The sequence below is a fragment of the Urocitellus parryii genome, chromosome 12 (genome assembly GCF_045843805.1).
Source record: "Urocitellus parryii isolate mUroPar1 chromosome 12, mUroPar1.hap1, whole genome shotgun sequence".
NCBI lineage: Eukaryota > Metazoa > Chordata > Mammalia > Rodentia > Sciuridae > Urocitellus > Urocitellus parryii.
Window position 1 is genome coordinate 30,667,399 of NC_135542.1, and position 23,941 is coordinate 30,691,339.

At 55.3% G+C, this 23,941-nt stretch overlaps 1 protein-coding gene across 1 annotated transcript; it reads right to left on the reverse strand.

Moving 5' to 3' along the window:
* Positions 1-2,469: 2,469 nt before the first annotated feature.
* On the reverse strand, positions 2,470-16,231 carry Cd8b (CD8 subunit beta). The gene is made up of 6 exons (XM_026409492.1): positions 16,165-16,231; positions 12,916-13,275; positions 9,901-9,990; positions 5,775-5,864; positions 4,456-4,492; positions 2,470-2,909 (listed from the first exon to the last, which is right to left on the reverse strand). The coding sequence occupies exons 1-6, from the start codon at positions 16,205-16,207 to the stop codon at positions 2,897-2,899; spliced, it is 633 nt and encodes a 210-aa protein (XP_026265277.1). The 5' UTR covers positions 16,208-16,231; the 3' UTR covers positions 2,470-2,896.
* Between the last annotated feature and the right edge of the window lie 7,710 nt (positions 16,232-23,941).

The following is a 23,941-nucleotide window of genomic DNA, read 5'->3' on the forward strand; positions in this document are numbered from 1 at the left end:
GAGAGGGAGACGCTGTGGAGGCTGTTTCCAGGGGAAGCCCAGTCCCTCAGCCAGCCCAGAGCCGCACTTGGCTGCTGACTGGATTCAGACACAGTGACTTCCTTGGTGTCAGTGTTCAAAACCCTAACTTACGGACAAATTTGGATTATTAAGTTGAATCGATCGTTTTTATACAATAACAAGAATCAGAGTCCTTTTGAAAAGAAGTTGTTTCTTTATTCCAAACTTTTGTCCCCTCCCCCATTACAAAAATAATAATTGGATTGTCCCAAAGGTTCACACAACACCCCTGAGCACAACGGTATTGGAAATCCTCCAAAGCCACAGCCAGGAATGGCTGCATAAACCCCTCGAGATTTCACACACACACACACACACACACACACACACACACACGAACCCAGAAGCCTTGATATATTCTTAGAGAACACAAATCAAATTTGTAAAACAACAAATCTTCTGTGTTCTATATATTATGTATTAAGCATTTTCTCTATCATATTCTGCATTTATAAGATTTCAATTTTTGGTTTGAAAAAGCTATGTGCAGACAGAAGTCTGGAAGAATGAGAAAATTTTAAACACATGCTTTGATGATCTGCAATGTTCTCTATTTGGATTTTTTTAAAAAATGTTTTAGTTGTAGTTGGATATTTCTTTCTTTCTTTTTATTTGGTGCTGAGCATGAAACCCAGGGCCTCACACGCTGAGCCCCAGCCCAGGCTCCTCTGTTTGGATTTTTAAATTTCTTGTGACTCTTCCTCTACATCCTCACCGTGGAAGGCCCACCTGCAGCTCAGCAAGTCGCCACACTGGATGCCCTCCCGCGCCTGACCCCCAGATGCAGAAGCAGAGCCCCCAGGCCTCCTGCTCCCTCCCAGGGCAGCAGGAGGCTGGCCCTGGCGTCTGGTTGGTGCTTTGCCTGGGCCTGTTCCCTGCCCTTGGGATACAGGCAGGTGAAGTGGCTGTCACTTGGGGTCTAGCCATTCCTGGCAGCTGTCTGGACCCCGTGAAGCCGTGTTGTCATACTGCTATCTGGTCCCTTTGATGGGCATTCAGCTTGTTCCCAGCTGGGGCCTGAAAACCAGGAGCACATGAACAATCTCATGCGTGTTCTTTGTATATGTCACTTCTGAAGTATCCTGGGCAATGTGTGCCAGGCAGAGGATGGCGGTCGGTTGCTTGTGCATGTATCTTGCCACAGTGTCCCCAAGATGGTGGCTGCAGCTCAGTGTCTTCCTCAGAACCCAAGCCAGGTGCTGGGTGCAGACTCCTCACCGCAGCCCCCACTGATGCGCCAGGCTGCTGTGGCTCCTGGGCGGCCAGAGCTGAGCCTGCAGGTGGGTGCCTGTGGCCCGGAAGACAGATGGGGGGCAGGCCGGTCCCAGCGCAGCAGCAAAGCACAGACAGCAGCAGGTAGCCCTGGGGCCAGGGCCTCTGGCCTGTTCTTCCTTCCGCTGCTTGCGGCCGGAGTGTGCTCAGTCTGGGCCTCAGTCTCTCATCGCTCACACAGGAGGCCTGGCCAGGGCCTGCCTGACGAGGGACGTGGGTCCGGCCAGCCCGAGCCTCTTACCTCTCCCCTCAGCCATGGAAGGTGGCCCGTCCCTGTTCCCAGACCTGATGGGCAGGAAGATTCGGCTCCTCTGGAGGCCACTGCGTTTGCGCCCTCCTTGCCCCCGGCCCATGCGCAGCCCTGCCCCCAGCCACCTGCGTTTCAGATGCTGGAGGGGATGCGCTGCCCCCCCCCCGCCCCCCAGCCATCTTTTCTTTCCTGTTTTCTGCGATATGTTAACATTCTGTGGCTGCCAGAGGCCTCTGACCACAGCTGGTGGCCCACACCCTTCTCTGAGCAGGCACAGAGAAGCAGGTGGGCTGGGTTCTCCGGGTTGGGCGGAGGAGGTCTGCTCACCAGTCCCTGGGCCCTAGAGCCCAGGGCAGGACTAGAGGACACACAGGGACCTTTCCAAAATGCCCAGGTCCTCCTCTGCACCCAGCTCGGTGTTGCCTGTCCTTCCTTGGCCACCAAGGCTGAGGGACCAATGAAAGGTGGACAACCTGCTGTCTCTCCCTTCCCAGGTGGCTTGAGGCCAGCAGTCCCTGGGGCTCAGCCCTCAAGAGCAAGAGCAGTGAAGTCACTCAGCCAGGAGGCGCTGGCCTCTGGGTGTCCTGGTGCTCCCTGTCCCCAGTCTGTACACCCACTGGTGTTTACAAACGTGCATCTCAGATGTAAAATGAGGACGTACAAATCACGTCCCTGTTGTTTCTCCTCAACTGAGCGTCAGCGTTCTCCTGTAAGTGGCTCTTGTCATAACAGGAGTCACTGCATCTTTAACCCAGGACTTTATTTTTACAACCGAGACATTTTCATAAAAAGGGCAGAGAGTGGGAGAAGAAATAAACAAGCCATGGGAGAGGAGACGTGAACCTGAGAGACTCCCTTGTAGAGGGGAAGGCCTCAGAGACCAACAGGGCTGCCAGGAGCCTTCAACATAGCTGGCCTCCCACCATGAGGGCAGGGAGGACATCGGCCTTGGCCTGGGAACGCACAGGAGGCCATCCCAACTCCATTCCACGAGCCCCAGGAGCCAATGTCACCACTCTGCCAGGAAAAGCAAATGGCAGCCATGGTGGCTTACTGGGCCCCACCAAAGCCCGGGGGGAGGGCAGGAGCCAGAAGAGGTGCCATGGTGGTGTTGCTGAGCGCCCAGCCAGCTTGGTGGGGACCCGAGGCCTGGGGCCTCACAAACTGCTCCCACATGCGAGGCCTGAAGAAAGAACTTGCTGTAGTTAAAAGCGGGCGGCTCGAGAGGGTGATCATCGAAGCAAGAATGACCCTCTCCCACTTGTGCGGACTATTGCTGACCGATATCTGTCTCCTCGTGTTGGTGCAGTCTGCTCACTTGTAAAACCTGAAACAGGAAGGGGTGAGACACTCATGTTCAGCAGATGACAGACGTGGGCCGATTGCAGTAGCCAGGGCCATGGTTAGTGTGAGGATGTTCTTAGGGCGCTGCTTGGTAATTCAACAAAACTTGAAAGCTCAAAGTCCCAAGGATCAGAACCCAGAGTATCCAGCCCAGGGCACCCCAGCTCCGAGGCCTCACTTCCTCCGGGGCCTGTACAAATGCACAGCGAGGGCCGGACACACTGCCTGACCGTGGCTCTTCCCACAGGTCGGGGCTGTGGGGCTGCAGGACGTGCGTCCAAGCCGCAGCTGGAGGTTGGAACAGCTACTCTGTGAGGCCCAGGGACTCCTCACCATACCTGGATCAAGACAGCAAGACCAGAGGCAGTTTGCAAGCTTTTTTTAGCCACAAACCCTTTTGTTCAGATGACGTCTTACAAGAACATGTAAACCCAGGCAGCAGATGAGAGCAGAGCTGTTTCAACTGAGGAGGGCGAGGTGGGCGCAGAGGCCCTGTGACCACTAACCCTCCCTCCCTCCACTGGTGCTAGGAACCCTGGTTTGCCAAAGCATGAGGTCTTGCCTCCGGCTCATCCAGAACTGATTTCAGGTCACTGGGGAACAAGTTAAAGCAAGAGAGTCTGGGGACAGATCACAGGGTGTGCCCAGAGCGGGGCTCTGTTCTTCTTAAGAGGCCGCCATGGGAGCTGGGTGTAGGGACACACACCTGTAATCCCAGCAACTCTGGAGGCTGAGACAGGAGGGTCACAAGTTCAAGGCCAGCCTGGGCAGCTTAGAGAGATAAAGTAAAAAGGGCTGGTGTCACTCAGCAGTAGGGTGCTTGCCCGGCACCTGCCAGGCCCTGGGCTCCATCCGCAGCAGGAACAAAAATAAAAAACCCAGAACAAACGAAAACCAACACAAATCATGTGGGGCATTTTGAGCGGGTTTCTTGCCGGAGGGCTGGCCTTTGGCAGATGCCCTCAAGTTCTCATCCCTGAGGTTGACGGGTTTCTGAATCCGACCCCTGGGTGAAATCGCCCAGCATGAGACTCATTGCAAATCGCCAGAAAGACGTGGCTGGCTCAGGGACTCGGCGGCCTCCAGGGCCCTTTGACACACAGCCTGTCCTGGTACCAGGTGGGGTTACAGGCAGCAGAGGGGAGGCCAGCTCTGGGCAGGGAAGCAACTGTGGAGGGGAGGCCCGCCTCCCCTGATCTGCAGAGTGGGGTGATGGCCCTCCCCTCACGCAGGCCCAGGTGGATGGAGCTGGGACAGAGCCTGGGCTCCCCAGCCCCCTAGGGTGCTCTGCCTGTAGGTTTGATGAGTGCAACCCACAGAGCTGAGAGCTAAGCACTCCCCCACTGAAACACCCCGAGTGGTGTCTGTGTTCCTCTAGGTCACCCCTCTCTCCCCCCTCTGTTTGTGGCTCTCTGCAGGTGACAGCTGACTCTGCTCCCAGCTGCAGTGGGAGACTGTAAACGGGGCAGGGCCCAGCGTCCAGGGCCACATGGGCCTTCGGGGCCCTGTAAGAAGCCCCACACACTCACTGTTTTATGAAGCGAAGCCGGGTTCTCCTCTGCAGACCTGGAAGGGAGAGTAAAGAGCCGGTCAGTGGAGGTTGTGGACCACTAGCACTGACCCAGAGGACCACAGGAGTACAGGGCTGGCCAACACCTCAGGCCACCTCTGTACCATGCTCTGCCTCCAGCCCCTAACACACTTGTGGCCCCTCATGCTCACTGAGAACCTGTCAGGTGGACGCTACAACTGACCCGTTACCCACAGGAGCTGAGGCATAGGTGAGGGGGCCACTGAGTGGCCTGCCCAGGGCCAGGCAGGTGTCAGAGGACATGCAGGTCAGATGGGAGAGGTGGCTCCAGACTTCCTGGGGGGTGGGAAGGAAGCCGGAGCAAGTCTCTCGTGTTTGGTCTCCCCCTCGTTACTTTGACCTCCGAAGCCCACTTAGAAACACCTGGGATATATTGATAAATAAAGTGGGCAATTGCATTTAATGAGACCAGTTTTTAAAATTTTTACTGATAAGGTCCTTAATCAGGAAAGTCCGCAGTCCCTGAGCTTCAGGGGGTTCTGAGAGCAGGGCACACAGACCCACTGCAGGGAGCAGCGGTGGGCAGAAGAGGATCCACAAGACATCACACCTCCCCAGGGCTCAGTGACCTGTACAAGTTAAGGGCTGTGGTCCAGGCCTTGCCTCTAATGTGCCACCCTGCCTGTCTTACAGAAGCTCAGAGAGGGGCGGCCATGTGCCCAGGGCAGCACAGCTGGAGGAGGGCAGCCTGGGTCCCGCCTCCCCCCACCCTTAGTAGGAGCCTATGCTGGGTGGAGCCTGGGAGCCCAGAGGGACCAGGGGAGCAGCCTGCCCGAGAGGGAGGACTCAGGAGCATTACTCAAACCCCACCAGCGGTCTCTCCTGGGCCCTGGGCCCGAGCCCCCACAGCTCACGGGAGTCCCCACAGCTCACAGGAGTCCCCGCGTACTGAGCACATGTTGCCCACCAAGCACTCTGCGAGGGAGAGGCCAGGCCCAAGGCCAGTCATGGGTGAGGGTGGCAGCACTGGACTCAGAGCCAGGTCGGCCTCACTCCACAGACGGCCGCCTCTGATGCAGCATGGCCGAGGCCAAGAAGGCCTCTGGCCGGGTGCTGCCCAGCAAGCCTGAGGCCTGGGTTCCCTCTCCAGTACCAGGGCCACGGGGTGGGGGGACAAACAGGAGAAGGGTCACCTCGGAGCGCCACAGGGTCCCTGGGGCAAGTCCCCAGCAGGCCCTGCTCCCCCAGAGAAGAGACCACCCTAGAGCCACTGCAGACCCCAGTAGGCCCCCGGCTAGTAGAGGAAGGGCCACTCACAGTATAGGTGGACGGCCACGCCCAGGGACACCAGCAGGACCAGGATGCCGGCCACCAGCAGGCTGAGGGTGACAATGCCACAGGGCAGACCTGGAGAGACACAGCCATGCTCAGCCCTGACTCCATGGGTAGGACACGGGAGGGAGGGAGCCGGGGACCCAGCCCAGGCCCAGCCCAGGGCCACCCCAGGGCCCATCCCAGAAGCCCAGGCCAGGCCCAGCCCAGGGCCACCCCAGGGCCACCCCAGGGCCCATCCTAGAAGCCCAGCCCAGGCCCAGCCCAGGGCCACACCAGGGCCCAGCCCAGGCCCAGCTCAGGCTCACCCCTGGCGCACTCTGGGTCTCCTTCGAGGCCTGTTTGTGTGCACTTCAAACCTCTGAGGTAATTTTGTATAAAAATTTCATGTTTCACATCCAAGTATTTTTTAAATTAGTTAAACTCAGGAGGTCTCTGTGTTCCAAGGAGGTAGATAATTGTCATGTATGGAAACAATGTTTTCACTGCATATTTTAAAAACCTTTGTTTGAATTTCATAAGAAATAGCCGACTGTACTTTCTTTGTACAGGTTTAAATGTGTGGTTAGGGTGCCCCTTGGCACCCTGGCTCCTTTGATAAGTTTGATTATCACCCTTGATAATTTGGTGGTCTTTCTTTTCACACTTATGCATACATGATTTCCATAGATATTTAAGTTTTTTTTTTTTTTTTTTAATGCAGTGGATTCCACTTTACAGATTATTCTGCAAGGGCTTCGTCCTCTTCATCTGATCACACAGCATGTTCTTTTCCCCAGCAATTGATACGTGACTGTATGGGTAGGCATGGATTATTTAGCCATCAGTGTGCAACTGGACCGTTTCCTGTGTTTTATAAGCAACCCTCGGAGAACATCCTGGTAGGTTTCCTAATACGGATGTCTTCCTGAGCAGATACTGAAGATGGAAATTACTAAATCTTAGACTCCCTCCACCTTAATTTTTTTAGGGGTGCTGGGGATTGAACCCAGGGGCACTTTGACACTGAGCCACATCCCAGCCCTCTCTATTTTTTACTTTGAGACAGGATCTTGCCAAGTTGCTTAGGCCTCGCCAAGTTGCTGAGGCTGACTCTGAACTCCCAATCCTCCTGCCTCAGACTCCTGAGCCCTTGGGAGGTGGTGTGCATCGTGGTGTGCACTACCATGTCCACCTCATGTATGAATTTTCTTCTGTGAGCTGGCACTCTGTTCCTTTGCCCATTTTGCATATTATTTAAGTAGCAGAGGTTGGTTTTTTTTTTTTTTTTTTCTGTGCTGGGGATGGAACTCAGGACTTCAGGCATGCCAAAGAGCACTGTACCACTGAGCTATACACCCCGCCCAGGAGCAAAGCTTCCATTCTTAAAGTGATGCCCCAAACCCTTCTCCAATACCTGTCGGGACCTGTGGTTGGTCCCTCTAGTAGCTGAGGTCCAGAACTGAGGCCCAGGGGTGACAGGGCAAGGGTGCATATTTTGGGCTTGAGGTTAACAAAATTAGGAATCATCTTGGATGTCAGGGAGGAGGGAGTTTGTACTGAATGCAGCGTGCCAAGGGCAGACTAGCTGCAAGCCCTCATCTTGTGGGGAAGGAATGTTTTGAGGCTCATAAAACCAAGATTCAAATAGGTTCAATCACAAACCTGAGGTTACCCAGCTTCTACAAGGCAGGACCAGGTGCAGATACCAGTCCTTCGAGTTCTCAAGCCCTGCCTGGCCCACCTGTGCTGCCCGAGCTTCTGGAAGGGAACCTGCCATCGCTGGGAGGGCACAGGCCAAGGCCAATGATGGGGACATGGAGGCTCCTGCACAGGCAACGGGTTGGAAGAGAGGCCCAGCTCTCTCCGGGTTCCTGTCCCACTTCCACTCACCTTCTCCAGCTCCCCTCAATTTGGTGAGCCTCAGAAATGTGGCTCTGGGTGGAAGCAGCCAAGTGTGAGACCAATGGAAGCACCCAGATCGTGCAGTTATGTTTAAACGAACTGCCAGGGGTACAGACTGGGGAGGTGGAGAGGGACTCATGGTTGCCAGTGGCTGTGACGGGAGGACACCAGCTCTGGACACGTGCAGGGTCTCACTGGGTCCTGAGGCCTCCTAAGGCTCAATGGTGGTGCACTATCCTGAGTCCCATGCTCCAAGAGTCCCCGAGTCCGCATGCTTAACGTGGATGTTATGGTTGGCAGACTACACCCCTGACGGTTTTCAGAAGTCCTGGAGGTGGCCTCAGGGCACCTGAGGATGGCCGCCTGGCAGCCTTCCCGTGGAGTGGTCGCTACACGCTGGAGCTGCTGTGCAGCTGGGGTCGTGGGCTGGCTGAGCCAGGGCCCCACCGGGTTGCTCCCTGTGTCCTGCTCCCTGTGTCCTGTTCTGTGGTAGTCTGCCTCAGGGCCTCAGGCCAAGTTGTCAGGGCCTGGTGCATCATGGACCCAGGCCACTCTGCCCCCCTTTCTATTCCAGAAGCTTTGCCATCTGTGCAGGGGCTCTGATTTCCCTGAGCTGAGCCCGAGTCCTGTGGGTGCCCCTCCTCAGCCCCTGTCAGGCACTCTGTATGGTAACAAAAGCCACCCACCACAGAAGTCAGTCCCGTGGGGGTGGGGATGCTGCGGCTTGTCTCTGGGAAGTGGCAGATGGTACTTTCTGTTTGTCACCAGTTACTTTTAGGGTCTGAGGTCGGTAGTTTTCCAGAAACATGTTTGGACTGATGATCAAAAAAAGTGTGTGTGTGTGTGTGTGGACACATTGTGTGCATGTGCCACTTCAGCTATGGGGTCTGGTGCTTACAGCATAGATGGGCCGTTCTGTCCACTCACTGACCAATAGACAGTGAGCCCATCCCATGTGTTAGGTCCTCAGTTAAGCATCAAAATGGGGAGAGGGGCTGGGGCGTGGCTCAGTGGTGCAATGCTTGCCTAGCACATGCGAGGCCCTGGGTTTGATCCTCAGCACCACGTGAAAACAAATAAATAAAATAAAACTATTGTGTCCATCTACAACTAAAAACCAAAAAGATAAATGGGGAGAGTTTTAAAACTTAAAGTGTGGCTGAGGGTGACAATGCCACAGGGCAGACCTGGAGAGACACAGCCATGCTCAGCCTTGACTCCATGGGTAGGACACGGGAGGGAGGGAGCCGGGGGCTGTTTTTGTGCCTGTGTGTTTTTGTTTTCTGTTGGCGCTGGGGATTGAACCTCTGAGCTACAATCCTTAGCCACATCCCCAGTCCTTTTCATTTTCTATTTTGAGACAGGGTCTTGCTAAGTTGCCCAGGCTGGCCTTGAACTTGTGACCCTCGTCCTTAGCCTCCCCAGCTGCTGGGATTATAGGAGGGTGCCACAGCGCCCGGCCTGGGTTGGGTTTTGTTGAACAGTCTTTCTGAGGCACAATCTGCGTATCATAAAGCTCCCTGTTCCCAGTGCACAACATGGTGGCTCTTTCCATCTTGGTAGAATAATGTGACCATTACCATATTCTCACGTTTGTCCCTACCCCCAGAAAGAAACCCTGCACCCTCAGGAATCACTTCTCCACCTCTCTGTCTCTGTCCCGCTGAGCTGCATCCTTGGGCCACTCCCCAGGTCACTCTCTAGCCCTCCCAGGGTAGCCGCTCACCCGCCCTCTGTTCCTATGGAGTGCCACCTGCACAATTCATAGCAGGGCACCGTGTAGCACGTGGCCTTCTGGGACTGGCCTCTTCCACTGCGTAGCAGTTCCAAGATCCAGCCAGGGCACCTATTGGCTCTTGGTTCTTTACGTGGCCGATGTGCTGCTGTAACAGAGGCCATACTTTATCACATTCATTAGCTGGTGGACATCTGGGTTGTTTCTGCTTTCAGCCAAAATGAACCATCGTGTGCAAGTGTTTTGGTGGTAGTTTCTCTCTGGGGTCTGTCTGTGATGATTTGTGAGTCTGACCACTGGACAGGGAGCTGCTGTTGCTCAGTGTCCCTTCTGGACCCAGCTCAGGCTGGGGAATCAGGCTACAGAGTGAACACTTGGCAAGGGCTTAGAGGAAGAAGGAGGGGAGGAGGGAGGGGAGGAGGAGAGGAAGGTGGGAAGGAAGGAGGGGAGAACGCCTGCCTCATTCTGAGGGTGCTGGGGATGGAGACTCACCCTTCTGGGCTGTCAGCTTAGGGCGCTGGCAGGTTCTTTTCTTGGGGACAGACTTACTGGTGGGCTTGGCAGTGGTAGGAAGAGCATCAACTACAGAAGGAAAGCAAGATACACCCGAATCAGATAAACAGCAAGTGGATGTAGAGACAAATTCAAAGCTGCCTACATCATAGGCACAAAAGTCCCTATGATAGTTCCCTGGGCTGCCACAGGGATTCAAGTGACAGAGCAAAAGAATTTTGATCCCTTTCTGGAATCTCAGATGTATCTGAGGCCCAGGAATGGGGACCAGCTTTGTGTCCTGCAGAGAGGGGCTCTGCAGCCCCCATACCAGATTCAACACCCTGGTCAGCCACTGTGAGACGGCCACCATGAGATGTGGGAAAGCCTGCACACTCTCTGAGCCTCAGCGTCCCCACCTGCCACAATAACATGACTCCACCTCCTTCTCAGGGTCGCTGTGGCTGCAAAGTGTACGAGGGCTGCCTGGCAGGAGGCTGTGAGCTGCCGCTGGAGTCCCCAGGCCTTGGCACAGCCAGCCCCGGCCCTGGCCACCCCTGAGCCAGCAGAGAGGCTCATGGGAAGGGGCCACCCTGCTCCGGGACTGAGCCATACAGGGCGCCTGTCTGGGATTGCTCTCCTTCTTATCTGTCCTTGAAAGACTAAGGGGACCTGTAGTCTCCACTGCAACTTCAAAGGTGAACTCCAGCAATGGGGGCTGAAGGAGGCCTCACAGGCCAGTGCTGGGCTGGGCCCCCAAGCACCACTGCCCTCCTTCCCCAGGCCAGTGTCCCCTGCTGCAGGGTTGGGAGAGGGCAGTGAGGCCACCCCCAGAGGGAAGGGAGACCCAGGGTTCTGCAGAGCTGAGCGAGCCGTGAGTGAGCATGGCAGCCACCAGCCCTCGCCCCCCTCAATGAGGCCATCTTTTGGCAAAGTGGTACGACGGAGAAGAGGGAAGCAAGATGAGCCGGGGGAGCAAGGAGGGGTGGCTGGCGATGGTCCCCATGGGCTGGCGCCTTCCATACGCAGAGAGGACACGGGGCCTCTCTTCCTGGGCCTCCTCCAGAAGGTGGAGGACGCGGCAGCTTTGCCTGCTCTATGGTGTTCCTGGGAAGAACTGGGGAAACTAGAATAGACTATCCTGAGCTCCCTGGCACTTCAGCCTGAGAGGACGGCCCCCATGAGCCTGGGCCTAGCGAGCAGCTGAGGAGGCCTCCGCTCAGAGGCTGTAACAGCTTGTGCATACCAACCGGGGAGTCAGGATCTGAACCCAGAGCCTGGTTCCACCCCAACACTCCTCTTGTCACCACTCTGCTCCGGGCACCAACGTTTTCTGACAAAGGTGGAATACTTAGGCTGACCTGAGCCTTAGGTGACCTGAGGGTGCTGGGGACCACGGTAAGAGGATGAACAGCGGGCTCGGCGCTTGTGACCCGGGAGCTCCACTGGCCTGCAGGGAGTCCCTCAGCTGGAGCAGGAGCCCGGAGGGGATGGGGCTGGCACCACAGGCCTGGGCCTTGTGGGGGCTTGGGGCGGAGGCTTGTTCTGTTTTAATTCCTTCTTGCAGAGTCTAGTTCTCCTCGGCTGCTCTCTCTCTGGCCTTGGAAGGCGCAGGCCCTCTGAGCCCTGGGACACCTCGAGGCCTGGTGACGGGCCTCTCCACCACCCAGGCTTTTCTGACACGCAGGACCTCAGCCACACAGGTGGGTGCTAGCTCTGCACACCTGGGCTCTGGGGAGCTTCGGGAGCTGTGGCCAGTCCTGGGAGGTGAGCAGTGGCTTTGAAGCCAGGTGTGGGGGGTGGGGGTGAAGGTGGTGAGAGGTTTCTGGAAAACAGTGGCACTTACTCCACAGAGACTGGAGTCTCACGGTGGGGAGACGGGGGCTTTCAGAGCCAAGGCTGTAAACCAACACCAACCCAACCCTCAAGCTGGGTTTCAACACTGTTCCCCGAGGAGGCCTTGCTTCTCACCCAGAATCTGACCCCAGGCTGAGGACAGGCATCGCATCGCTCTGGCTTTTGTCTTCCTAACTCAGCCACTGTCCCCAGCTGTCCTGCACCTTCTTATGCTGAGCAGTGTGATTTCTGGGGTCCCCCAGTCCTGCTCTGTACCCCTGGTGGGTGGAAGCCATGGGAGGCCCGGCCACAGGCTAAGCTGGGGAAGGGGCCACAGCTGGGTGCAGGCCTGAGGGAATGTCCACTTCCCTCTCTGCCAGCACAGCAGCCCCTGGCCACGTGCGGCTGGGCGCGTGCCAGTCTGGGTGGACACGCCACAAGCATCAGTAAACCCCCAGCACTCAGTGTGAGCACTCTGTGAACTGCGCAATGGCTGAGTAAAACGTCACGTAAAGTCTTCCACTTGTTTCTTTTTACACTTTAAAATCTGGCTGTTAAAATTTTAATTTACACCCGTAGCTTACAGTGTGCGGCCATTGTACGCTGCCTTAACTCAGGGCATTGATGCTTCTCAGGCCTGAGGGGACACGAGGCTGTCAGCAGCCCCCAGAGCAGAGGAGGAAACTGAGGCCAGGAGGGAGTGGCCTACCCAAAGGCACGTGGCAGATTCACAGCACAGCTGAGCCTGGGGTCCAATTTCCTTCATCCCTAAACTTCAAGTGCGGGCTTGAACCACAGGCCCCACAAAGAACATTTGGGGAATCTGCCTCTCCATTACCCAGACATACTTTTGCTGAGTGTATGCAGGCAATGGGAAGCTTCTTTCCCTGTCTGCACCGTTGGGATCCTGGGATTCACCAGGTGGGCCTGAAGGACAGCACTGCCCTGTCCCCATGAGAAGCATGGCCCCTGTCTCCTTCAGGCTCGTCTGACTTCAAGTAAGATGGGAGTGGTAAAATGCCCCCAGCTGGGCGGGTACAGCACTGAGTGACACCCCGTGGGAAATGCGGCGGGTGCCTGCCCTGGCCAGGCCCGCACTCGCCCTCGGTGATGCCCAGCTCTCGGTCATGGCTGCAGAGTAGGCTCCCGAGAGTGGCCAGCCCAGAGCGCCGTTCTTACCCACACTCAGCCGAGTTCCCTTCCCGAAGGTCAGCTCAGGGGCCCCGACAGTCATGCAGAAGTAGACGCCACTGTCCTCAGGCCTCACGCTCGTGAGGTTGAGAAAGTGCCCGGTGGCATTTGAGAACGGAGTCAGCTTCTCCTTGGCCACTGCCTCTCCATATGTCGTCCCTTTTTGTGGATACCAGGAGGCCAGGAACTGGTACCAGCTGTGCTCACTGGGGGGCTGGGGCTGTCGCAGCCAGAAGACACGCACTTGGCTCGAGGAGGTTGTGGTCTTACAGGACAGCGTCACCACTTGGTGGGTCAGAGCCACCGTGAACCCAGGGGTCTGTTGGAAGGCAGAGCCACCGTGGAGAGCTACGAGAGACCAGGGGGCAGAGACCATCAGCACATGTTCTGGCCACCATGTGAGGCCTTAGTCACACTGAGCGGGTGCCTGAGGGAAAGCCATGGAGAACCTGTCCAGAGACAGGGCCCAGGTGTGAATGTGATGGGTGCCTCTGCACTCAGAGCTCACACATCTCACGACCCAGGAGATCAGCTGCCAGGTATTTCCTATGCCAAGCTTTACCATAGGTACAGGAGAGACCACGGCCAGTTGTGGGTAGCACATGGATATGTCTGGCCCTCAACCTGGCTTCAGGAGTTTAATCTCCATTGCATAGAGGAGAAAACTTGGCCATGAAGGTACTTGTCCAAAGTTACTTGCAAGTAGCTTTGGATTCAAACCACAGGATCCAAAGTCTGAGTCAAAGCTGGGGCCACTCTACGCTTAGGCCTCGGTAGCTCAAGCCACTTCAGGAGGGCCGGGAGAGACTGAGTGCCAGGCAGAGCCCATAGCTGGTCTGGACGAGCTGAGGATAGCCACCACTCTGGACAAACAGCAGAAGGGGCTCACTGTCCCAGTGGCCACAGTTGCCCCATCACTCCTAGCTCAGTGATCCACGGTCGCAGAACCCCATTCTGTGTGGAAGGACGCACCCCAGGAGCAGAGCAGGTGTTCACGTGAGCCTCCCCGCAGGTGGGGCTTGTCCACCAGGAGCTAGAGGGGACCTCGAGGCTTGGCAGAAACCTGCCTCTGCTGTGGGCCACCTGTGGGACCGAGTCTAGGCCTGAGACGCCGTGAGGGAGGTGGCTTCCCCTGGCTGTCTTGTAGCAGGGCCCAGCAGAATCAAAAGCCCCAACTTGTTTCCTTCCCCTTCTTCCTGGTGAGAGTTGTTCTCTCTGGACTTCCTACTGCTGAGAATGGGGACTGAAGAGCCACCCCTGGCCCAGGCAAGACGGCCTGTGACGACCTCTCTGGCTAGCACAGCCTTGCTCCATCCCCAGGTGACTGTCTCCTGGCCTTGGTTTCTAGGGGACCAGTGGGGACAGACTGGTTGCTTCTCCCAGTCCTGGCCAAACAGCCTCAGATCCCTCAGTGCCCTTCGACATGGCTCCCTCTCTCCTTATGTGGGTGAGTGGCTGAATCCAGCTGCTGGGAGCCGGGCAGGTTCCCTGGCTGGTGGCCACAGCTGTCCTGTCGGCCTGAGGGTCAGAAAGAAAGGAAAGGGCACCAAAGAACCATCTCAAGCTGCAGAGCCCTCCACGCAGGGAGACACTGTCCTCCTGTCCACAGCCCAGGAGCTGCTACGAACGACAAGTAAGACCTCAAGAAGGATCCCAATGGGTCCCCTTCACAGTATTGCCAGGTCACACAGGTTCCCAACAGGCCCATTCTGACTGGGCAAGGAGCAGAGGGGGACCCTGCAGACCATGGCAAAGCACAGAGGACACAGACTGGGTGGGCAGAGGAGACTGGGGTGTGAGCATGTGTGCGTGGGGCATGCAGCAGGGCACTGCCTGGACCAGGGTTCTCCTGCCCTACTCGTGGCTCAAGCCCAGTGTTCCCACAATGGCTTCTCCAGTACTGATGAGGTGGACCTGAACTTCCTGATGCTGTTCCCAGGCCACTCGAGCTTCTGCTGACATGCAGAATGAGATGGCACCTGGGGCCCAAGTAGCAGCAGGACCTCCTCTCTTCCCAGACACCAGGCCACCCAGCAGAGTTTCCTCACTGGGGAGTTAATAAGAATCAATAACGACAGTATTTCCTGAGCTGCGCCTGGGAGGGTGTGTGTGTTTCCTCATTTAACCCTCACTGGGTCCTGAGGATTAAAGGAGACCTGTTTTACATTCAGGCCCAGGGACGGAAGGAACCGTTCAAGGTCACACAGCCTGGCAGATGGATCCAGATTGCAGGGGCCCCAGCACCTGCGCTTGGAGCAGGTTTCACGGCATCTGAAATCCGCCCTCCTCTCCCAGATCTAGGTTATGTGCACAGTGGGGCAGCAAATGTTCCGCCACCCAAACCCTGGCCCAGAAAGCCCAGAAGAGCCTCCCTGGGCAGCGGGGGCCATTTCCCCTCCTGCGGAGGCACGCCCTGCTCCTGCTCTCTTGCTCTCTGGGCCATTTTCCTCTTGGCCTCTGGAGATTGAACCCCAGGCTGAGACAGAGCCCCCACTGGGCCGGACACAGAGCCAGCCCCCAAGCTGGTCTCATTGTGGCTCCCAGTAACCTACAGTTGTCCCTTCTCAGAGGCCTGTGAGGGTTCCAGAGCCACCAATGATCAGCGGAGTTCTGTGGCTTGGCCTGATCTGGGTTCTTGCTGTTTGGATATGGCTGAGCTCACCGGGTCAGAGCTTGGTGCTGTCAGGCCTTGTCCCCTGCTGGCAGAATGACAGCTTTTGGCTTTGGGGACCACAGGCTAGAGGGCAGTTTGAGGTGTGGGGGGCCTTCTTCCAAAAGGTAGTCTGGGGGGACTTAGCCAGAGGTGCCATTCTGACCCATGCCTCCTGCCAACTCCAGCGCTAACCCTGCTTCTTTGGGGGAATCCCACCACACAGGACCCCACACCAAAGGACAGCGGAGTGAGGGGACTAGAGAGGACACTTCCCGGAAGTGATAAAAATGTATCCACAGGACCCTCAGCTCAGGGCAAGTGTGGGGCTCAAAGACCAGGCTACTCCTGGCTCCTTCCAGGGGCAAATCCCCGTGGGGACCGCGAGGACCTCTCTTCTTTCTCCCTGTACCCCTCCGTTCTTCTCCCTCCTCCCGTCCCTCCTCTTGGGTCCTCCCTTCTCCAGAGCGGCTCTCGGGTCCCGGGGTTACTGGGCTCCGAGGGACTTTCCTTCCCACTGGGGACCGAGCCTGCCAGCCGCCTCGACCCCGCCGAGTCCCGCCCAGTCCCGCCTGCGTCCCGCTTACCCGCCAGCTGCGCGGCCAGGAGCAGCCAGAGCCGCGGCTGCATGGTGTCGCCGCGGCACCGGCACCGTCGGGCGGGCGGGTGGCGACGCGGCTCCACTCCGTCGCCGCGGGAGCCGGGGAGGCGGGGTGCGGGGCGGGGCCGGCGCTAGAGGTGGACGGCGGGGTCTCCGCCCTCGTCCCTGGAGGCCCAGGTCTCCACCGTCCTCTGCTTTCCGCTAAGGCGCTGACCCCGCTGACCTGTGCCAAGCAGTGTGAGCTTGAAGGCCTCCTGCCCCTGGGAGGTGCCCAGGGCATGGCGGTGACCCACTGTGTCAGCTGGAGAGGTTCGGAGAGGCCGTAATTCTCCAGGTCCTACAGGACTGCTGCGGGGGCTGACTTAACTGGGGGACACTGCTTCACTTCTTTTCTGTTTGAGCAGTGGCCGAGGTGACCAGTCTGGTGACCAGGGTTCAGCTGGACCTGGAAGCAGGCAAGGCCATCCTGACTGTCACACAGGAAGATGAGGGAGGTAGAGGACTTGGGAGCTGGAACGCTGGAGGGGCCCCCAGCTCTGCCTGGGGTGGGGCTAGGTCAAACCTAGGCCCTGAGTCCCCAGGACTAGCTGATGGGGTGTGCCAGGACCCGCCCTGCCCCTGCACCCAGGGAGATCCAGCCTGGTGGGCACACTGTAGGACGACCTGGCTTGAGGGTGTTAGAGGTGGCAGGGCTGAGAGTGGGGAGGCTGTGCAGGGAGAGCTGGTGAGTGATGACCTACAGGGGAGAAGAGGGCTGGGAGGGCTGCAAGCAGGGGACTGCCCGCAGGATCAGCTGGACAGGCCTGTGAGGGACCAGGGGAAGAGCTTGCATATCCCAGAAGGGATGGCCTGTCCCTGGAGGGCTAAAGTAGGCAGTGGGTGGGGACATCGTCACCTTCCCAACCCACTCTTGCCCATTGCTGGTGACCAGCATCACTGACCTAGGGACAGGGTTCAAAGTCTGGAAGGGAAGAAGAAAGGGGGTGCGTGCACTGAGTGTGGGCTTCTGACGGCTCACACCTCCCCTGTATTGTCGTGGCCCAGGAGCGGCTGCTGAGGCCTGGTGCACACAGAAGCCCAGGGAGACCGATGGTAGTAATTAAGGGGAGCCCGCTGGGTGAGGTGGCATACATCTGTCATCCCAGCGGTTTGGGAGGCTGTGACAGGAGGATTGCAAGTTCAAAGCTAGCCTCAGCAACAGCGAGGCACTAAGCAAGTCAGTGAGACCCTGTCTCTAAATAAAATGCAAAATAGGGCTGGGGTGTGGCTCAGTGGTTGAGTGCCTCTGAATTCAGTCTCTGGTACAAAAACATAAAATAAAATAAAATGGAGGGGAGCCAGAGGTGGTGGTGTGTGCTTGTAATCTCAGCAACTGGGGAGGCTGAGGCAGGAAGTTCTCGAGTTTGAGACCACCCTGGGAACTTACCAAGACCCTGTTTCAAAAGAAAATAAAGAACTGTAGAACTGGGGCAGTGTAGTTCAGTGGTAGAGCACCCTTGCATTCCCACCAACACTTGCCGCTTTCTGTTTTGTGCCCATCCTTGTGGGTGTCAAGTGGCATCTCGTTGTGGTTTGGATTTGCATTTCCCCAGTCATTAAGGAGATTAGCTTCTTTGCATGTCCCATTTGTATTTCTTCTTCATATGTCTATTTAAAACATTTGTTGTTTACTTCTGGGTGCAGTAGTGTACAACCGCAGTTCCAGCAACTCAGGAGGCTGAGGCAGGAGGACTGCAAGTTTGAGGCCAGCCTGGGAAATTTAGTGAGACTCTAAACAATTCAGCAAGACCCTGTCTCAAAATAAAACAGGCTAGGGGGTGTGGCTCGGTGGTCAAGCTCCTCTGGGTTCAATCCCCAGTATATATACACACACATACACATAAACATGCATGTTTGTATTTTATACGCTACTCTTTCTACCCTCTCTCTCTCATGGATTCCTGAAAAACAACTTTCTCACTGAATGACTAAGAGTCACTTCTTGTCCAGGTATTGGCAAGGATAAGGTACTCCTGGATGCATTAGTCAAGGAAACACTTGCTCTCCTGATTAATTAAGTCTTAATGATTTACTTCTTAACGATTAGGCCTTAATGATCTGACTCCATCCCAAAGCCCTGGCTCCCTCTGCACCCTCCAGTGGCTGTTCCAGGGCTGGACCTTGTCTGTTCCCCTCATCTGTAGGCCCAGGCTCTTTCTGTCTTGCCGTTCTCCACCCTTAACTCGAGGCTTCAGGGACTACTGTGCATAGGGAAGGGAGAAGAGTGGGTGGGTGGAGCCTTTCTCTGCCCACTCTTCCATGGCCAGGGCTCAGTCACCTGTAGGGGTGCTGTCAAGTGGAGCTGAGTTGGAAAGGGAGAGACCTTGGTCTGCACACGCCCAGTGAGGATCACACCACCAACCATGCGTCTCACTGGGTTATTTTGGAGTCAGGTGAGACCCAGGGTCCGCTTTGTGATCTCTTGCTGGCTGATCTCCAAGGAGCCAATGTGGGGGGAGGGGGGGGATACAAGGATCATTTTTATAAAAACCGAGGTGGAGTCTCACTGTGTGTCCAGGCTGGTCTTGGACTCCTAGGCTCAAGTGATCCTCCCACCTCAGCCTCCGGAGTCTCTGGGACTCAGTGTGCATGCTACTGTGCCTGGCAGTGTCCCCTTCACATGGGAGCAGTTTGGAAAGGCACTGAAGATCTTTCAATAGATCCACTGATTGAGGTAGCCATAAAGTTTGGTGAGTGGGGCCAGGGGGCCACAGTACAGCATGAACCTTTCCTGTGACTTCCAAGTGTGCTGCTCGTCATCGATCCAGGTGGATGATCTGAACCTGGAGCTGACCGTTTGGTTCTCACTGGGTGCCTTTTCCTTTGGGCTATTACACGCTGTGACTCTGGTGGCCCAGCCATGCAGCCCAGCCACCCTTTGCCCCCTGCCCTCCCAACCTCCTGATCTCTGCCACATGCCAGGACCTACTCCGGCTTCTCTGCAGCTGGCGTGTGCGTGGTGCAGTCAGTGTTGGGGCACAGGGACCTTGGCAGGGCGTCTCCGGAGCCCAGGGAGCCGGCTGGTTCAAGTGCTCTCCAACTGGTTCTCACGCTCTCCTCTCTTACGTTGTGCTTTAGGGTTTGTGCTGATTTGTTTTGAAATCGTGGGTGCAGGTTGGACATTTTGTCTCAGGATTTCATTTCAGGGCAGTAAAAATGCTCTGGTAAGAATGGTCAAGTCGAAGGTTCTGGTCTGACAGGTTGGGATGGGTGATTCCCAGGGGGCTGCGGGGCTTGCAGCGGCTGGCTGACAGGCCCACAGGGGGCGCTCTTTCAACAGCTGCGGAAGGGGCGGAGGGAGGACCAGCCGGTGTAAATGCTTTAGTGCACAGTGGTGGCTCAGGGTAGATCTCTGAGTGTGCCAGGCCCTGGGGCCAGCACCCAATGAATGAGTGAATGAATGAATGAATATTAAAATAGTGTGATCAGAAAACACCCGGAACATAAATCTAGTTTAGATCAGTCTCAGAACACTCTGAACTCTGAAGTCAAAGCTTTTTGAGCTGCTGTTCATTTTCCACTTGGAAATCTCACACTTAATTCTAGACCAAGTCAAAGAAAAACAGTATATACCACTTTTTCTAGTCTTATTAGGAAAGTGCTAGAAACACCAAACACATGGCCATCAAAGGGAACCCAAATGGAAGAAAAACACTGAATAACCTCCTCAAGTAAAGGGCTAATGATTCCACTGTCACCAATAAGAGAAGTGAAAGTAGGAGCCTCTTACTCAGAAAAATCACATTAGGGGGCAAAGAAAGGAAAATCATGTCTCTTGAAAGTTTATTTATAGTTGGGCATTTTTCTCTTGAAAATCTTGTGTCTTGAAAGTTTTGTAATCCAAACTACTGGGAAGGCTGAAACAGGAGGATCACAAGTTTGGGGCCAGCGTCAGCAAATTAGTGAGATCCTGTCTCAAGATTTCAAAAGAAAAAAAAAGGGGGGGGGGCTGAGGATGTATTTCAGTGGTCAAGTGCCTCTGGGTTCAATTCCCAGTACTGGGGAAAAAATTTTCCAAGCTGGAGAGCTGAGCGGGGCAGCCAGTGGAGACTGCTTGGCTGGTCTACCCCCGTCAGAGGCTCAGGTGTGGCTCCATATTCCAAAGTCAGGTGTTCACAGATACTTCACCACTTCCCCAGAGGTTTGGAGTCTACTTTTATTTTTTCCAAATTAATTTTTCGATTTTATTGCCTTTACTCAAAAATGTTGAACAATATATGAAAAAGAATGTTCAGGATTTTTAAAATTACCTAAAGAAGTGGAAGTGCCTTATCAGTTCCCATCAATTCCAGGCCTGGGAGTGAGCCTCCTGTGAGAAAGAAATCATTCAGATGAGGTGAACTCTGTCTGTCCTCTCGATGAGGCCTGGAATGGCTCAGAGGTGGGCGGAGTGCCCAGCGTATGAGGCCCTGGGTGGGACCCCTAGTAGCACCAAGGAAAGGTGGCCAAGGACAGGGTCATCAGCCCTTTCCCTGGGGAGCCTATTCGACCTGCTTGAACCTGAGTGGAGACCAGTCTGGGCAAAACAACAGGACTCGGCTTCAAAAACAGCAACGCACATGGCAGGCCTTGCCAAAGGTCCCTCACACCCCAGGGGAGGGGTCAGCAAGGGTCCCTCACACCTCAGGGCAGGGGATGGCAAGGGTCCCTCATACCTCAGGGCAGGGGTCACCTAGGATCCCCTCACACCCCAGGGCAGGGGTTGGCAAGGGTCCCTCACACTCCAGGGCAGGGGTCACTTAGGATCCCCTCACACCCCAGGGCAGGGTCACCAAGGATTTCTTCATACTCCAGGGCAGGCTTCCCAAAGGGTCCCTCACACCCCAGGGCAGGGTCACCAAGGGTCCCTCACACCCAGGGCAGGGTCGCCAAGGGTCCTTCACCCCCGGGGCAGGGTCGGCAAGCATTTTCTTTCCTCTTTTCAGAGGCATGAGCAGATTTACTTAGGATAGTGGAGACCTAGTCCAAGGAGAACGGGGCCATCTCAAGACGGAGGACTCTGGAGGAAGAGAGGAAGGCGCATCCCGGGAAAGTGGCATTGGCCTCTAGGGGGCAAGAGGGCAGGCTGTCGCTGAGGAACGCGCTGGGGCTTCTCCTGGAGCTCTCTATTCTCCTACACAGCGCAGTCTGTGCCTCTGGCTGGCGCTCACTGTGTGCCAAGGACCCTGCGGGTCCTGCACCAAGTGTCCCCTGTTCCTGGGACTCCTTGGGCCCTTCTTCAGAGATGTCTTCTCCTGGGACAACTCTGGTGTGGTCCACATGGGGACCTCTGGAGGCCCTGACTTGGCCTCATGAAACTGGCCTACTAGTTTAAAATCAAAACTTGGAGACCAAACCCAGGGAATGAAAGGGCTAAGGAAAAGCAGCCCAGGGGTTGGCCCTGGCCCTTTAAGGTCGGCCAGGACCTAGGACATCATGGACCCCCTAAGGCCTTGTGACTTCAGGGAGTCTCCCCACCTCCCAGTCAGGTGGATTGTGAGGATCCTTGGGAACAGGAAGCCAACATGTGCACATTCTGCAAAGAGGAGGGTCAGAGAGGGAAATGCTCCTGATTATTCCAAGGGGGCCATGGGTGCTCAGTTAGACCCTGGCCCATCCTGGTGGCTCGCACTACTGATGGGGGAGGGCAGCAGAGCCAAGAGGCTCCTCACAAGTCCCCAAGCATGACCCCTGAGCAATCTCAGCTGCCCTTAACCGTAGGTAGGAACCAGTCAATTTTTTTACCAACCTGGCCTTAAATACCTGGAAAGCATTTTCTTAAAGGGCCATATTTTTTCACCTTTGTGGGTCTGGTCTATTGCAGCTCTGAGGTGACCACATGGGTGTGGCTGTGTCCCAGTGTAACTATCTACAACAACAGGCAGAAGCCAGCTTTGGCCACGGGCTGCAGTGGGCAGACCCCTCACATCCCTGGGGAATGTATTAGTTGACTTACTATTGACCATGAACGTCCAGTCCATGAATTTGAATGTTACTTTTATTTATCTTAATCATTAACACATATAACAGGCTTCACGAGGACACTTCCACCAGGGCACAGATCAAGCTTTGGTCATGCCCACCTTCCTGCCCCTTGTGCCCTCTGACTGCCTTCCTCAATCCTAATAGCTCCTCTTCTACTTTCAGGGCCTCCCCTGCCCCCCCCCCCCCCCGTTTCCACATAGGAGAGGAAATGTACAACAGTCGTCTTTCTGTGTCTCCTTGATTTTGTTTAACAGGAGGTCTTTCAGTTCCATCCATTTTCTGCAAATAAGAGGATTTCATTCTTTTTGTTTTTTCCAGTACTGGGTATTGAACCCAGGGGTGCTCTACCTCTGCACTGTAGCCCCAGCCCTTTTAATTATTATTATTATTTAATTTTGTGACCGAGTCTTATTGAGTTGGTGAGGCTGGCCTCCAACTTGTGGTCCTCCTGCCTCAGGCTCCTAAGGACCTAAATTTACAGGCATGTGCTACCATGGCCCGCTGACCTGGTTCCTCTCTACATACTGAATAATGCTCCATTGTTAGGCCATATTTTCTTTATCCATTCATCTGTTGATGGGCACCTGGGTTGATTCCATATCTTGGTTATTGTATGTGGGTGTCTCTTTGTATGATAACCTCATTTCCTCAGATATGCGCCCAGCAGGAGTTCTGTTTTTTCTTTTGTGAGGAGTCTACATCCTCTTTGCACTAATTTACGTGCCCACCAACAGTGTTGAGGGCTTCTTTTTCTGTGCAACCTCATCAGGACTGGTTATTTTTTGCTCTTTTGCTAACAGGCTGAAAGTTAAAAAGTTGCAAATGACCTTTGGTAGGGATGCAGGAGCTTTGATCCAGGAGAGAAGCTCATCTCAGTGTTCTGCTGCCCACAGGCCACCCATCATTTTTATATCTAAATTAGCATGTTTATTTCAGCATAAATCTGTTGACCATCCTGCTGGGCCCTTTTTCTTTGTGCACAAATGCAGGAGTGGGAGGAAGGGAATGTAGGGCAGGATCAGGGTGACCGACAGTAGAGAGGGCTGGGGTGGAGGGTCGAGCTTGGTTTAGGTCCTTCATCGATGGGAGGTTATGAGTCTGTCTGGAGTGGTATCTACATACACATGTGCATATGTATCTATATTATTTTACACAGTTCAAAATGTTCTCTGAGAAATGGGTCTAAAATCAGCTCCTTTTCTGGAACCATTATGGGTTGCAGACTTAGCTACATGTGTGTAGCTCTGCTTGAGCAGATTGGAACCCTCTTCTGCCTCCTTCATCTTGACCTTGAGCCCTGCTCTTTTGCCAGACAGAAATCTGAACCTGGCTCCATACTTCTGCTGCCCTACCTTGGGCAAGAGGCTGCTGATCTGGTCTCACGGATCTCTCAGGAGTCACACTGACCTCCAGGCATTTTGAGGATGGGGTCAGACGGTGTGTAACACACTGGACTGTCACCGCACCACTGTGGTCACTGAGCACAAGCTCTGCTTTCCAGCCCCAAACATTCCAGGCATTTGGACACTGAAGAGCTGAGCACTCAGGACTCTGGCACAGGGAACATGCAGTCTGTGGGACAGAAAAACAAACAGAATGGGAAATTGTGCTACTTGTCAAAGGACGAAATGAAAATGATTTAGTTTAAAGATCTTAATTCATTTTCCGTTCTATTCTAGAATGTCTCCATACTTCCTTCCATAAAGTTGAGGACACACAGAATGGAAGTGGTTTTACTGACAGAGAAAGGCCAGAGAGAG